Here is a 15,934-nt window from a genome sequence, read left to right as displayed (position 1 = left end):
TCATAAACTTTTACCGTATAAGTAACATAGATTATTAAATAAGTGTGGTATCGGTCGTACCGTACCGTTCGCGTTAAAATAATATTAAATATAACTTCACTATGTTGATTTGATAAGGGCTAAAGTACCATAATAATATTAAAAATCAACGAGCGATTTAAAATTCAGTGCCTCATTTTAAAATATCATTCAATTATTTAAGTACTTTATGATTATTAAAATTGAAAGATATTTCAAAAATAGTTATTGCACTCATGTTTAGTGCGACAAAATTGTAATACATAAATGTTCTTAATTCGCTCTTCTAATCTTATTGTGCGAACTCTGATTTTGCGCTTTATAATCATTATTTGAAGTGTAAATTATAAACTGAAATAATATAATAAATATTTTTCTGATATAATTTAATTTGTTCAAATACTTTATTATTTGAAGTGTCCTGTCTGCTCATTACAAATTGATTTAGATACGCGATAGTAATAGCAGGGCATATGGTTGCTTACTTTCAAAGTTGTTTGAGTAACAATAGCTGCCTACCACCACGGACGAGAGCTGCGTACGAGGACGGAATTGTTTTGGTACTTTCATCATAAGACGGCTCCAAGCCCTGACTAATTTCATAAGTACGGTACCATTGTTACGGCAGTTTGTTGTTAATTTACAACCGGTTTTTAATAAAAGTTAAATACTGCAAATTGCGACAAAAAACCGAGGAGGAAAAGGGAAAATAAGAAAAAAGGCACTTAACGACTTGTTTCTCCTTTCTTTTTCCTTCCCTGGTATCAAAAGCTGTTTGATATGATGGACGCATATAAAACGCATCTTGTCATTTGGCTACGGTTAAGTTATCTTTGTAGACGACAATTAAACCCTAATTTAAATCGAGTGTAACGATCAAGAATGCACCGCAACCGAATGCGTAAATGCAACCGCCATAAAATTCATCGGGCCGACCGCGACGAATTCAGTCGGGACCAACTCGCGGAGCAACATGGCAGTCGTATTGAATCTCTTGTGAGTACACATACGTAAATTAGGTTTATTACAAGTCAAGTACACATTGATAACTTAAGTGTATTAACTTCGTATACACTTAACGCAACGATTGACTAATAACGGCTGGCGAAATGAACGATGTAGTTGTGGGTATTACAGGCTGCAACAGGAGTAGCGGGTGGGGTGATCCAAAAGATCTGAATACAACTTTATAGTTAAAAGCGTGTGCAAAATATGTCGCTGATTGAACATAGACAATTATAGCTTTATTCATAAAATGTCTGTCAAATGTAACAAGTTACTTAGTTGTCGCTGAACCTTGTGACTTCAAACGATTTTAGGCATATGTATAATTAATATACGTTGTTATATGTCTTACAACATTCCCTGAAAATAACCTATACAAGATTTTTAGTATGTTGTTGTCGATACGATTATCTTCGCCTACATAGACGCTTGTTTAAATTAATCACGTTATATAAACCTGTGACCAATCGGTTCGAGTGAAATCACTTACTTACGTTAAATATTTAAGATATCAATTACATATGCATATGAAGAAAAGATACTTTTCATAAACAAAACAGATTCTGATATTGTGTGTTTATTTGATATTGCATAAGTGCTTTGAGTATAAATAAACTTATATGAAACGTACAACTATAATTTACAGATTAGCCGTAAATCTACTTCGAATTTCATGGGCATGGTAAGTGTTTTACCCAGAAAGCCGATGTGTGTGTGAGTGAGTGAACAACGTTTATTTATAAACATCATTGACAGCGCATCGGTTAGTTGTATAACTGCAGTCAATGTTTTCTCTGCAAGACGTTTTCAAGTCGTTTACAACCACTAGAAACACTTTTAAGCAATCAAACGGCGGCCACCTATCAAATGAATTAAGTTATTTAGGATATAATCATCTCTTTCTTTCAAATAAGTTATCAAGGATTAAAACAGCTGTTTAAAGTTCCTAATAATTTCATTTTATTTTGTACAACAGCCCCCAGCACGCGCGGCGGCCTTCCCGCTCAGAGCCCTTCGGCAGCCTGGTAGACACGCTCAGATCTGGCGAGATCAGAGACATGATGGCGCCCGTCATCACACTTGCTACCATAAAAGCCAAGCTGAAAGAGACAGGTACATGTTTTTCTATAATAATAATAATAATTTCAGCCTATATACGTCCCACTGCTGGGCACAGGCCTCCTCTCATGCGCAAGAGGGCTTGGGCTATAGTCCCCACGCTAGCCCAATGCGGATTGGGGACTTCACATACACCTTTGAATTTCTTCGCAGATGTATGCAGGTTTCCTCACGATGTTTTTCCTTCATCGAAAAGCTAGTTGTAAATATCAAATGATATTTCGTACATAAGTTCCGAAAAACTCATTGGTACGAGCCAGGATTTGAACCCGCGACCTCCGGATCGAAAGTCGGACGTCATATCCACTCGGCCACCACCGCTTGAGGCATGCTTTTCTATACAGGTCAAATAATTACTACGGTACAACTGATACTTTTCTACTTAAGCTAACCTCTCGTGACAACAAATGCAAAAATACTTAAAGAAACCGATGCAAACAAGTTTAGTGTTTCTTTAATAATGAGAATTTGTTGTTATTTATTGTTGTTGTGTCGGCTTGTACCTAATATGCACTAGTAAATTACTTGAATCACGAATAAGCAAAAATTCACTAAGTCAAAATGGTATTTCCAGGTATATTCGACCAAGACAATATTACATTAACCGAAAGGGAGCAAAAAGAGCTTAAGAAGCTTTTTGAAACAATTGAGATTATGGTAAGTTATACTTTTGGTCGTTTTATATTCGATTCAGGTAAACAAGTATCCGCTTTCGATTCATGACGGAGCGCGCATGCTCTGTAGTTAGGGCCGATCCAAATCTATAGATGGTGGCTAAAAAATAACTGCACTCCCGTTGTCAGGGAGGTTTTGGGATTATACTGAGCAACTTTTACTATGGGAGCCACCCCGAAATCGCGTAATAAAAATTAGGCTGTTCCATACATTTTGGCTGGTCCATTTTCTATGAGAGGGTAATGTTTTTTGTTTCGCGATTTCGGGGTTGGTCCCATAGTAAAAGTTGCTCAGTATAATCCCAAAATCTTGGCAACGGGAATGCAGTTATTTCTTAGCCATCTTGTATAAAATGACTGAAAGTTTCAAACTGAAACGTAGTAGGTAGGTATGCTCTACAGACACTGCCGCGCTCGTTTTCCATTTCAAGTGACAACATCCTGTTAAATCAGTGTTTAACGTTTGTTATGCCACCAGAGACTTGTATAACTAACAGCGATGATTGTTGAATTCCAGAACACTTCCCGCGCGCGTCAACCGTCAAGCGTGCAAAGTGTATTCAGCTCGCTACGGATGGTCGAGCGCGTGGTCAACAAGCAGACAAGGGACGGCCAGGTTTCCAGGAGCCTGGCTGACAAGTTCCATTGGGAAAAATTGTAAGATTTTTATATAAAAGCTTTTCATCATTAGTAGATTGTTGACGAGGCTAGAAAGTGATCAATAGATGGACGAGTTAATTTGAAGAACGAAGGTCGGAGTCCGTCTATTGCATTCAGCGCAGTTATTACAAAGCGTTTTTCACGACTATAGTTCGTTTTTTTTAGCATTAGAGAGAACTTGAAAGAAGGTAAGCGATCTTGACATGTCTTGTAATTGGAAAACGCTTTTTAAAAATCAATAACTATTACTTATGAAAGCAGAAGAATATAAATGATCGTATTAGATTCATAATTGCTACATATTTGCCGTGACTTATTTTTAAAATGTGTTTTTCAAGTAAAAGAGACATCAAGATTGTTTACCTTATTTCTAATGCTAAAAAAACGAACTATAAGTACTGTGAGGAAATAATTACGCTTAACACCCATATTCATAACACTTTGCAAGCCTAATTTACATTTCCTGGACTGGATATTATTCGATACCTCTCTATTAATAGAGAGGTATGGGAGGCCGTGCCCGCCTTTCGGCTGCGACGGCTGTGGCGGGTCGCTCCCCACCGCGTGGGGAGGTCGGTGGACGTCAATTTGAGGACGTCAGTGCTGCTGGTGTAGGCCGGCTTTTTCGCCACCGATCGTTTATCCAACCCCGCGACCCCTAGCCCGGTGATACCGTTTGAGCGGGGCCGGGTATCGGGGACGCAGGGAAGGCGACCGGCAGCTTAGGCTGGCGTGTGTGGCGTGGACAGTTTACATTTCCAAGCAGTGTTGGGCGTGAAAACGTGAAAGACAGTGTTGGCCGTAATCGTCAATACTAATATTTAATTCGGACAGTTTCAATGTTGTACACTAAAACTGATTAAGCATTATAATGGTTTGAGAAACACTAAACATTCAATATTTACAATTATTAGTTTCTTACTCGAAAGAAATTAATGTAATTGAAATTAATTTTCCATAAATTTTTAGTCATTCATTTCAATTTTAAATAACCTTTTCAATCTGTAATTTTACTGATCAAATTATACTAACGTCGGCCAACACTAGAAATACATATTTTTTTACTTTCAACATTACTATTTCAGCTTCGTTTAGTTTCTATAAATTATACTTAAGAGGAAAGGGGACGGTCTCTTCTTATCTCTTCTCATCCTCTTCATTTAATGTTAATTAATCCAGAGAGGAAAATGAGGCCTACGCTTGTATAAAGAGGAGATTTAGAGCGGGTCCTCCGCTTTCATCTTAACACTTTGAATTTCTACTCACACCGGCTTTTACTTTTTATCACGATATCTATACCAAATACCTTTATTTTCAAACAAACCAGTGAGCGATATGCAAACAAGGTGATCATAAATATCTGAATACAGCTCTATTTTCCAGGCATTAGAGTGCAGGTGCAAGCCGTGCAAGTGCTGCATTAAGACATTTGAGCATGCTGCAAGATAGTACAGATATTTTTGACCGCTACCACGACTATTTGAATTCATAATACATAATATTATTATATGGGATACACATTGACCGGGCCGGGCAATACAGCCTAAGTAGATCAGATGCAGTAGAGACTATACAGTATGGCACCCCGTCGGTTACTCGTAAAAGGCTCACCACGACTTGACTGTCGTCAAGTGCCACCAGTCCGTCTAGCCTAGCATGAGTTGCGTTTTCGCGCAAGATCTATGGAGTCGAGTGCGTGAACGCAACTCATGCTAGCAGGTCAGCTCAGGCCAGTGTCTGGTGTCAAGTGTCACTGACAGTATTAGCAGTCGGGAGAATGTATACCCTACTTTGTCAGTAGAAAAGGGCGCGAAATTCAATAATTTAAGGGAGGACAACCTTTAGCGCCTACATTTTTTAAATTTGCCGCCTTTTTCTACTGACGGAAAAGGCTAGGCAGCTTATAGTGGGCCGTTGCAACACTTGCAATGCGACGATGAATGTTGTCGACCGGCCCGGTGAATGTCAATCGTCTGTTATACTCGGGATAACGTGGGTATAGTCAAGTGTAAAAATATGGGTGCACTAATGATACTCAAAAATATGTCTCATAGCTACACATCGGTAACTCGTGGCATTTAGGTAGCACTTAAAAGATTAGTTTAATTAATTCCTTTTTTTTAGTGGTTTCTTTTTCTCGACTCGTATAGGAAGAACATTGTCACATCACTAGTCTGTTAGAAACTGTCAAGTGCCGCGAGTTACCGATGTGTGCTCATTACTAATCTTTTATGTGCTACCTAAATGCCACGAGTTACCGATGTGTACTCATAGCTCATATGTCAGCGAATTAAGAACTATGGGACATATTTTAGATTTAGTTGTCTACATCCATATTTTTACACTTGACTGTACAATAGCCAAAACCCTCCTGTAAGGGTCCACCTTCCGCATATACACAGAGGCTGGTTATGCTGCTATATCTTGTGCACACTTATAGTTTATTTCTATTGTAGCTAATGGTTTTTGTTGTATATCTAACAGATAAACTCAGGATGAAGCAATCCTAAAATAGAGGTAACTTGTATAATAACAATTATTGCTACCGTATTTTTATTTGCAAATATCAATCTGTCAGCTTTTAAATGTGGCAGTCGAGTTCTTAAGATTTAATTAGATATTCTTTTCAGACCAACTCTCATCCGGATGCGACGCGAGCAGCCAATTTACCGTCTAGACAAGGACGGCAGTATGAGAATATTCAATCTAAACTCATAAGTTCTCCCAAATTATACTCCGTAGGTAATATAGACAATGTAGGTAGGATACCGTAAAAAAAATAGCATATAATAATAAATTTATTGTTTTCTACACGGTTTGGTTTTTATTCGATGATCCGCAATACAGATATTCTGTGCCAAAACAACAATGCGACAATGTAACGCGATAATATATTTTTAAAGATGATTTGCTATTATGTATATATTACGTAATCTAATATATACGAGTAGGTCGGGTCGACTTGACTTGCGTGTTGTTAACAAATTAAATCGTTTCATAGCTGTCATGAATTTCACGGATAAACACGATCACTTATTTTTGCGCTTTTGTCGATTAAAAAAATACCATAAACTCATACAAAGTGGGGGCAAGTTATATGTATAAATACTAAACCATTGTTTTGACCTTTATGCTCGTGGTAAAGACCTTAATGAATAGTTACAGCCGTATTCGAACAATGAGATACGTCAAATATTGAAACGATATGGATCGGATATGTCAGTGACAAACAAGTGTCAAAAGTGACGGTTTTGTTTGAAGAAGGCTGTTAGAGGCTAGGAGCGGGTAATAGAGGTTAGTGAGGATGAGAGAGGAACATAGTTGTACCTTTTCTTGCTGCGGGTGTTCTGCGTTGTGCGCTTGCGCACGCGAAGCCGCTAGCGTGGCTAGCTCCGACATGTTCACGTACAGTGCTTGTGGCATTTCTGTACAAACAAAATGTGCCATTTTACACATGTTCCACAAATTATTTTGATTTATATGTGTTCGAAGGAGTAAAAATACTTAAACTATCGATAATGATGCCACGTTAACAACTAACCCTTAAAACCTTATTCATAAAACTTTACGGGACTGATTTAGTCAAATTATGTTTTATTTTATCCCTTTCTTACAAATATGTACATAAGTCAAAATGACAGATAAGGACAAACGATTATTAGCTAATTGAGGTTTGTAGAGCGTTTATGAATAGGTAAGGGGGTAAGACGACAATTAAAACTAAACAGCTAGGGTCTCTCAGAGAATTATAATATAAAATCACTATTATTTTTACACACTTCACTTAATTCACTGGCAAGCACTAATCTGTCAATAAGGAACTTCTGACATTTAAATAACGGTTAACGGTTCCTTCTTCAGCTTCACAGGAAGTCAGAGAAATAAATAGACAAACAATACTTGCATCTACTATAAAATTATGACCCTTCCTTCTTCATTCGGGTAAAATGTAATAAATGGCAAGAAAATATACTTATTCAGTATAACGAAGTTGAAATGAAATTCGAGAACATATGTAAGGGTGGTATTCCTCCTATCCAATTTTTTTGTACAATATGTATTGCGTCTCACATTTTGCTTTAATGAGAGAGTGAGACGCACTGAGATTGGACAAAGATATTGGACAGGTGGAATACCACCCTTCACTTGTTCTCGGGTCCGTGGGGTCGGCCATTTCCAAGAGCTCACAAGTTGAACTCCGGCGTTAGTTATTAGCAGACTTGGCAGACTAATCAAGTAATCACCTTTAGTGAGATGCGGCGGCAGCGAGGAGGGCTTGTTGGGCTTGAAGTCCTGCTGGGAGGTGTTCGCGTTGGCCTTCGCTGGGACTGATGGCCGCTCCAGCGACGAACAGCGCTGTAGATATAAAGTACGATTAAACTCAAGGTACTTTCAGGCAGGCGCTTAGCACATTTAAATAGCATGGCAGGGAATTAGGAATTTAAATATCGGGAAATCTGATTTAAAAAGGCAGGAGAAACGAAACGGGTAATGTACTCAAAGAATGTGTGGAAACAACCATATTCACCAAAAAGTTCATCATACCGCGTGGCACTTGACGGGCGGCTGCAGCTCACTTCACCGGCTTAACCCGTAAGCTGTTGTGTGAAAATCAATTGCAGGCGCAGCTCGTTGAAGCACCTGCAACGTGATGTTGCTGGCCGCCCGTACCCGCGTTTGTCCGTACTTGTACAGCCTCAGTGGCGAACGACCAACGGAGCATAGGAAGGGGCCGCTCGGATACGTTTGCATTAGTTATCCCTTCGGGTGGCAGCACCTCCGGTTGAACGGTAGGACAAATGGCGCGGCCATTTTTTTAAATATGCCTCGGCGTGGCAGAGGCCGCGAGAAGGTTCGGTCATAACAAGCCCGTAATTGGCAGAGACCGTCTCGCGGCCTCTGTGCGACGCTGCATTTCGTGCCTAAAATAAAACCGTTAAAACTATGCCTTGCTTGCTCACTCTTGCAAGATGCATTCGTCAATACACAAGGATGGTATTCCCTAACGGTCTAATTCCCGCGTAAAACAAAGTTTGTTAGAAATGACGTGATGTTCCTGCCCCACCTCGCCCATTACGCGCCGACCGTCGTCGAGCCGCGAACATTCAAACGGAATGCGCACTGATAAAAAGTGAAATAAACTGTGTGAATCGTGTTAAATGTATTGTTTTGTCATAAAGTCTGCTTTTTCTACAATCAATTGTTTTATTTCGTAACTATACGTATTTGTACATGAAAGTAGAAAAAAATTGGTAATATGAGATTAGAACAAGTCTAGCAAATTCACATAAATAGAATAGAATTCATTGGTTGTATACCAATGAATCCATTCAAATAACCCATTTTATGCTGAATTCAGTGATTTATAGTTTGTATATATGATTCATAGATTTTTTTTGGGAAACGGTCATATTTCTAACACGCGCCAAATTCGCGATGATCACCCGTTGAGGCCCCGCCACTTGACGTATATTTTTCCAAAATGGCTGCGCCACTCAACCGGCTTGTTATGTCTGTCCGTCTCGCGGCCACCGCCACTTACCGTAGAGACCTCGAGGAGGACAATGCCACTCGAAGGGTTAATTTGGTATGAACGGCGCACGGCCGGCCAGGGGCCACACTCACCGTAGGGAGCGGCGGGCGGGCGTAGATGCCCTCGCGGGTGGAGCCGTCGGCATCGCCGAAGGTCTGCGGCGTCAGCGCCGGCCGCCCGTGCCCGCGCTCGTACGCTGCATGTACAAATTTATTATTACGAGTATATACCTACGTAATAAAGTAGTAGGTCTTAAGGCTGATTTAGACGGCGCGCGAACTCGCATGCGATTTTAGTTACATTGCGGACTGTTGATTACGTCCAATTCAACCGACCGATCAAAACCCGCAATGCAATGAAACTCGCATGCGAGTTCTCGCATCGTCTAAATGAGCCCTTAACCGTCGTTTTATACTTGATGAAATTTAAATTGGTAATTATGAGAAAATTTATATTATTTTCTCTTGTGCACGTAAAGAGCAGCGAGTGAGGCTGTTGACCGTTAAAACTTTCATTCAGATATCACTTCTATCTCGTAAACTCAAACAATAAAGTAGCAGCATTATACCTACAGTTAGCAATGTAGATTTCACAATTTGCGGATAAGAATAGGATATGTAGCACATGATTCCATTTGATGGTAAAAGAAGTATGTGAGTAGGGTTTCTGGTTTCTCGACCTTTTTAATTTCTCGAGGCACGGGAATTCTCGACCACGATTTCTCGAGATTCTCGAGTATCTCGAGAAATTTTGAAAGTATCAAGTGTTATTTTCATTTTTTTGCTTTATTACAAATCAGACTCATAGGAATCGTAGGAGAAATCAATAATCAAACATAGGGTAAATGTTTAGTTACCATAAATTACACTTAATAATCAAAAAATTAAACAACAAACAATAAAACTATAGGTGCAGCCGTGCGCGCTGACGATGTGATATGCTATAGTGTATTTCTTTAGGTATTTAACAAAATTTTATCAAACCACAATACCTATGGCATTTTATTAGGCAAGAATATTCAAGTCAATAAGTTTTACTACGAAATAGTCAACGTAACAATGAAGCTGCTAAAATTGTGATATTTTGCTAATAGGAATATATCGGGATGATTTGATTTATCAATATTAATTTAGTATATTTGTTATTACATGGCCCTATAATTCGTTTTTTAGCTTTAGAAAGAAGATAAGCGATTTTGACGAGTCTTTTTATTGAATAATAATTTTGAAAATTAAATTGTAACAATTACAATTCATATACGATAGTTTACATTATTTTGCTTTCAGAAGTAATAGTAATTTATTTTAAAGAGTTTTTCAATAAAAATACACGTCATGACAGTTCAAAAGTTTCAAAACATGAAAATCGGTTGAAGCCAGAATGATAGGATAAGGGACAGATTAAGGCAGTTTTTTATTTTTTGGTTAACTACCTAAATGTTTTAAGTACCTGAAAATGTAGAAAAAAAAACATTGTTTACATTTATTTAACTACCTAAACAATACTATAGACACATCACGTGTTATACGCGTGTTTTCTTTTTACTTATCACAAGAGATTTATTTCTCGTGTTCTCGAGGCATTGACTGTTTTATTCCCGTCTCAACTTAGGACAGATTTCTCGAGATTTCTCGCCTCGAGAATTCTCGAGCAGAAACCCTATATGTGAGCAATTAACAAAAAGAATACTAAAATGAGATTACCCCTAAACATTTGTATATTTATCTTGAGCAATGTTACCGGCTGAAATGGTGTGAGGCCTGCCGCCCATGATTGCCGAGGCGGCTCGTTCGAACTGTGCGGTATCCTTCAGGTCCGGCCACGTAACGGATGCTGAAACGACAATGATATAATGCGTTATAACAAGGACTCATGGAAACTAGATTAGATTCATCTAAATAGTTATCATTGTGTTCTTCATAACAATCATGTGTCCTTCTGAGCCGAAAGGTATTATCGTGTATCATTAAGACGCTTTTAGCATATTATAGTTTTTTTAGATATCATTCTTATTGAGCTTTGCTTTTTTTGCAATTCACCCATTTTACAGACTTCCACTGTTTAGTTAAATTGCTATGAGCGCAAATAAAGAACGTGCGTAGGCGTACGCCGCAAAGCGCACCGCACCCCAAGTCTGGGAGTAGCTAATCAAACAGCATAGGTTAAAAGTTCAAAGCGAGCAAATTTTCGGAGTAACTTTATCTAACCAAACAGCATAGGTATTTAGGTATAGGTAAAAAATTCAAGCAAGCAAGTTTTCGGAGAAGCTTTATCTAATTAAACAGCATAGGTGAAAAGTTCAAGCAAACAAATTTTCGGAGTAGCTTCATCTAATAAAGAGCATAAGTTAAAAGTTGAAGAAAGCAATTTATTCGCAACTCGACGCTTTATCGTTTCCAGGAAGCCTATTCCACGTTGGAAGCTAGCTAAAACTAATAGCTAGGTGACACTGAGCTGAGGTCAGATGTGAGCGTTGAAACAGTGTAGTAAGTAACTCACCAGTATTCCCCAACGTGTCGCGACCGTCGTCAGTGTGATCGTCGTCCACCGTGCTCTTGGCCGGGGTCGTGCATTCGCTGCTCACGCTCTGATTATCAGAACCCTGTGAATTAAGTTACGAATTCACACATATGGATCTAGCTAGCTTTGGTTGGTCATCATGGCACAGTGTAATTTCACAGCTATAAAAAATGGATGGAATTTGATAGTAATTTAGAAATATAACTGCAGTAAAACAAAAAAATTACATGAAAATAGCCTATGATGTGTCGGGCTGCACTCGCTACCGCGTCTCACCTAGGTAATAAGTTCAAGCCTGAAAGGGGTGCATATCGTTCTGCCATATTCTGCCGGGCTAGCATATGATTGGCGCGATAGTATCTCGCGGCGAGATAGACTATCCGTCCCTCTTTTGTTAACATAGTCACAGAATAAATAATAGTACTAGGTACAGAAGACTCACTCTCTAACAAAACGCGTCTGTTACGATCAGCACAGATATGGCCGCTAGGTGGGGACAGCGCCACGCGCGGCTTATGGCAAACCCCAAAATTGGGGCCGAACGGATGTACTTTTAGCTACCTGTAGCAAAGCGACGAAATCGCGGAGTGAGCCACGCCTGACATAGTTAGAAAAAGAAGGGTAGTCTATCTCGCCGCGAGATACTATCGCGCCAATCATGTGCTTGGCCTACTGGGACACATCATAGGCAAGAAAATAAACAAAACCAAATAAAAGTTACATTTTCAACGTAGAGCGAGCGGCGCTGCAGGGCGTCCTGCGAGCGGAAACCAGAGTCCGAACTGCCGACGCTGGTCAGCCGCGCGGACTAGCGGGACAAACCACAAAATAAAATAAAAAAAAACATAAACACAAATAAATAAAACTCACGCAAACTAATAATATGGTAATGAGCAAAATCCAACTATGCTAATGAACAGAGTAATATACACGTGCGCCATTATGATCGCGGCGCAAATAACAAATAACTTAAATGTAAAATAACACACTAAAGTTTAAATTAAGAAAACCAGGGCCATGTTGCATAACAACTACAACTAATATTACAAGCGTAACTCCTTTTCTAAAATCACTTATAAAAAAAAGGAGTTCCGCTTGTAATATTAGTTGTAGTTTATTATGCAATACGGCCCAGGTGGGTAGAAAAGAAAAGCTACCGGTAAAGCCATTTTTAAACCCCGTACATCCGTTCTGCGTACTCGAACAATTATAAAACCAAATCGATTTTCGAACTCATATGAGTCATATCATATGGAACGAGACAATATTAGAAATTCTAAAACGCAATAATCGGTATGGGAATTGAAGAGTATAAAACTGTGCAAATCTATTTTGTAAATCACTCTTAACAGAACCAGGGGCCTATTTAAAAAACATACAAGCTAATAAGTACTATTAGTGATTTTGTATGTATAATCACTAATAGTATTAGGTAGCATTTTATTATTCAATAGGCCCCAAATGCCGCGTATGATCAGTTGCATGTTTATAAGAAGTAGGAATCCGATTGAAGCGGTAAAGGTTCCGTCACACAGGCAAAACGCGCCTGTGTGACGAAGCCTTAAGGTAGCTCAATCACGACACTCTGGCTCGGGACGTACCTGTGACAAGCTATTCGTATCAGCGGCAGCCGGGATGGTCCCAGCAGACGATGCGTTCGAAATCGGCGTGGAACAGCTCACCGTCGACCCGGACGCTGTGGAAACGACATGCAATGATTTAGATTAGATTATTGGAGACGATCATTTTGGGAGTCACTGGAATAGCTTAGGTAATGCTGGCCGTGTATTCCGTAACCCATAAATGAATAGTATACCATAAAAATGCCTACTTAGATCCCCATTGGGTGATTGTAGGCCAACAGTTTTATTACTGAATTAGGAGCGAATTTTGGAGCTAATAGGCACATTTTATAGTAATCTGAAAAATTCAAAATCAAAAAAGTTGGTTTTCGACGACATAGCACCTCAAATTGAGTATTTCTTATTACTTTCGACATCTGCATTATAATGTATGTCTACCTCATTACCTATCATTGGGCAAGTGGAGCGAGACACAGCGATCGGAACTTTCGTTCCCACCTATGGTTTTCGCCTTAGCCGAAGCCAGTCGCGCAATGTCATGGCCGTTAGGCGGCTTAGGTATGTGGTACGAGATAAGGTTTTATTGCGATTACTTAGGGCCAGTTGCACCAACCACATTTAACAGACCGATTAACGTCAAATAACAGTAAAGTATGAAATTTCCCATGCAATAAAATTTAGCGAACGCTTTAACGGTGACAGACAGTTTGGTGCAACCGACCCTTAGGGCGTCCGCTAGCTGGCGCGGGTGCACGGAGCGGGCGCACACGGGGCTAATGTAGGTACAATCCGTCGCACGCGTCCGCGCCAGTTAGCAACGCTCATACAATTTTTCGTTAACCCGCTCAGGCGCTCACCCGCTCCGTGGAACCGCTATCGGACGCCCTCAGTTGATAAGCCACGATGAGCGGAAGCGGCTATACCTAGTGATGTGCGGATGAGAACGTTTTCGTTTCTGAGAATTCCTTTCCAAATAAATTGTTAAGTTTATACCTTTTTCCTCAAATAACTTGTTTGGGCAATTTTGTGTTGTTTTACTCCTGGTTTTTTTTTATCAATTAGTATTCTTTTTTCATGGTATTCGTCTTATCTCCTACACTAAGCGATTAAACAAAATAATTCATTGCTTTTGCGACGAAAAGGACTCTCAGAGAACATTTCCGAACAATTTCCGAGTACCTTTCCGATAGATTTCTCTGTTCTCGGGAAAATTTCGAGAACGGCACATCGCACTAGCACTAGCTATACCCATCCATCCCATGACCTTAATGAATAAAGTGTGTTGTGTTTACCTTGTGCCTCCGAGCACTGGCTGTTGAGCGAGGAGATGGACGTGAGCGAGGACTTGCGGCTGCCGAGGCGGCTGGCGGGCGGCGAGGAGCCCGCCTCCGCCCACCCGCTGTAGCACGACTTAACGTCGCATATCACCTGGAATCATCGTTATACTTCATTAACTCTTCTGCTGCAAGAACCAGATCTCATCATCATCATATTAGCCAGAGGACGTCCACTGCTGGACATAGGCCTCCCCCAAAGAGTGCCACAATGACCGGTCTTGCGCCACCCGCATCCAGCGGACTCCCGCGACCTTTACCAGGTCGTCAGTCCACCTTGTGCGGGGTCTACCCACGCTGCGCCTTCGATAATAGAATCGACTACTCGACATTTAGACGCAATTTAAACGGCCTAGGTAGTACAACAATTTCAAAGTCCGCTAAAAAAACTACCATATTAGTCTAAAGACTATTTTATCTTTTGAGTGTCACTAATTTAAGTATCAATTTTATCTTCTTAGCGCCACTTGCACCGTCCCACTAAACCGAGGTTAACCGGTTAAACCGTTAATCCAGTGTCAAATTGTACTGGTAATCATGGTAACTCCTTTTAACCCCGGTTAACCCCGGGTTAGTGGAATGGTGCAAGTGGCCCTTAAAAATTTCCGCTTAATCGAGAACCGGGATTTAGATTAAACTAACAGAGATTCAGATATCCGGTCGGATAAAACTAGATAAAAGCTTATAAAACAATACTAGCCTGTAAGCTTGCAGCGGGCAAGGTGCGCGGTTCGGTGGTGTGCCGCAAGAGTTGCTCGCTACCCTCTTGCAGGTGCCCTACCTCCGCTAACATTGCCACTTCACTCTCCTGGAACAAGGTGATGCAAAATGAATCGTTGGTCAAACTATATGGATAAAAAAATAAGGAAAATAAGTTTTTAATTATTTACGCCATAAAAAAAGCATTTAATAGGGAATATTACGCGAAACTCTGTGTAGGGGGCGCCACTACCACAATCCATCACAATCTGGGTCTACCGCGAAATAAAAAAATCTAAATTACGTTATCACTCTTGCATATTCGAGCGATAAAGATGCTAAACTAAATTTCGATCTTCGGTTTTCTCGGTAGGCCCTTTAGCAAACCGCCTTGATGCATTAATGTCATATTTTATTTATTGTCTGTGAAAACTTGTCAATAAACAGTTTAAGGCTCAGTATGTATAAGTTACTCTATGGATTACTAGAGGCGCTAAGGTCATACCTTTTTGTTGGTATAATATGTAGAATGTAATTAACGTGTGATACATTCGCGTAATCACAAAAAATATTTTATAATTTTTTTTTAAACTAGAATAGGTTTACAAAAATATTACAATTGCGGAAATTGCGGATTTTAAATTTTTGCATTAATTTCGTGTTGTTGAACGTGTTTATTGAATAACATGATACTTTAATAAATATTTTATTAATTCGCCCACTATTAATAAAGGTTCCGTCACACAGGCGCGTTTTCTGGGCGGGGCGTGAGCGTTTTATTTGTAAAAG

At 39.8% G+C, this 15,934-nt stretch overlaps 2 protein-coding genes across 6 annotated transcripts in view; one reads left to right on the top strand and one right to left on the bottom strand.

The window, feature by feature from the left end:
* LOC134804355 (protein MTSS 2) overlaps nt 1–15,934 on the bottom strand; it is a 154,722-nt gene that overhangs the window by 16,165 nt on the left and 122,623 nt on the right. For 2 of the 3 annotated variants that reach the window (XM_063777374.1, XM_063777393.1), the window contains exons 7-15: nt 15,147–15,254; nt 14,405–14,540; nt 13,131–13,225; nt 12,251–12,337; nt 11,509–11,611; nt 10,750–10,842; nt 9,102–9,205; nt 7,721–7,832; nt 6,804–6,901 (exon numbers count right to left, since the gene is read on the bottom strand). In XM_063777374.1, the coding sequence (XP_063633444.1) occupies nt 6,804–6,901; nt 7,721–7,832; nt 9,102–9,205; nt 10,750–10,842; nt 11,509–11,611; nt 12,251–12,337; nt 13,131–13,225; nt 14,405–14,540; nt 15,147–15,254 (936 nt within the window). The remainder of the gene's footprint in view (nt 1–6,803; nt 6,902–7,720; nt 7,833–9,101; nt 9,206–10,749; nt 10,843–11,508; nt 11,612–12,250; nt 12,338–13,130; nt 13,226–14,404; nt 14,541–15,146; nt 15,255–15,934) is intronic. The other variant, XM_063777384.1, reaches the window with a different exon arrangement.
* On the top strand, nt 934–6,289 carry LOC134804567 (uncharacterized). Of its 3 annotated transcripts, XM_063777690.1 has the most exons (7): nt 934–1,014; nt 1,670–1,705; nt 2,000–2,136; nt 2,717–2,799; nt 3,334–3,473; nt 5,961–5,993; nt 6,107–6,289. In XM_063777690.1, the coding sequence occupies exons 1-6, from the start codon at nt 992–994 to the stop codon at nt 5,962–5,964; spliced, it is 423 nt and encodes a 140-aa protein (XP_063633760.1). In that variant the 5' UTR covers nt 934–991; the 3' UTR covers nt 5,965–5,993; nt 6,107–6,289. The 3 variants fall into 3 exon arrangements, with proteins under 3 accessions (XP_063633760.1, XP_063633748.1, XP_063633755.1); XM_063777678.1 differs by lacking the exon at nt 5,961–5,993 and having other exon boundaries at nt 935–1,014; XM_063777685.1 differs by lacking the exons at nt 1,670–1,705; nt 5,961–5,993 and having other exon boundaries at nt 965–1,014.

This window comes from Cydia splendana, chromosome 2 (genome assembly GCF_910591565.1).
Source record: "Cydia splendana chromosome 2, ilCydSple1.2, whole genome shotgun sequence".
Lineage (NCBI taxonomy): Eukaryota > Metazoa > Arthropoda > Insecta > Lepidoptera > Tortricidae > Cydia > Cydia splendana.
The sequence above is the reverse complement of the archived record's forward strand: the minus strand, read 5'-3'. Positions and strand labels throughout refer to the sequence as shown.

What these genes read in the sequence shown, in the direction of transcription:
- LOC134804567 (XM_063777678.1), top strand. Translation starts at nt 992, where the DNA reads ATGGCAGTCGTATTGAATCTCTT. An exon ending in AGCCAAGCTGAAAGAGACAG is followed by an intron (nt 2,137 to 2,716) that starts GTACATGTTTTT and finishes TGGTATTTCCAG; the next exon opens with GTATATTCGACCAAGACAAT. An exon ending in AAGTTCCATTGGGAAAAATT is followed by an intron (nt 3,474 to 6,106) that starts GTAAGATTTTTA and finishes TATTCTTTTCAG; the next exon opens with ACCAACTCTCATCCGGATGC.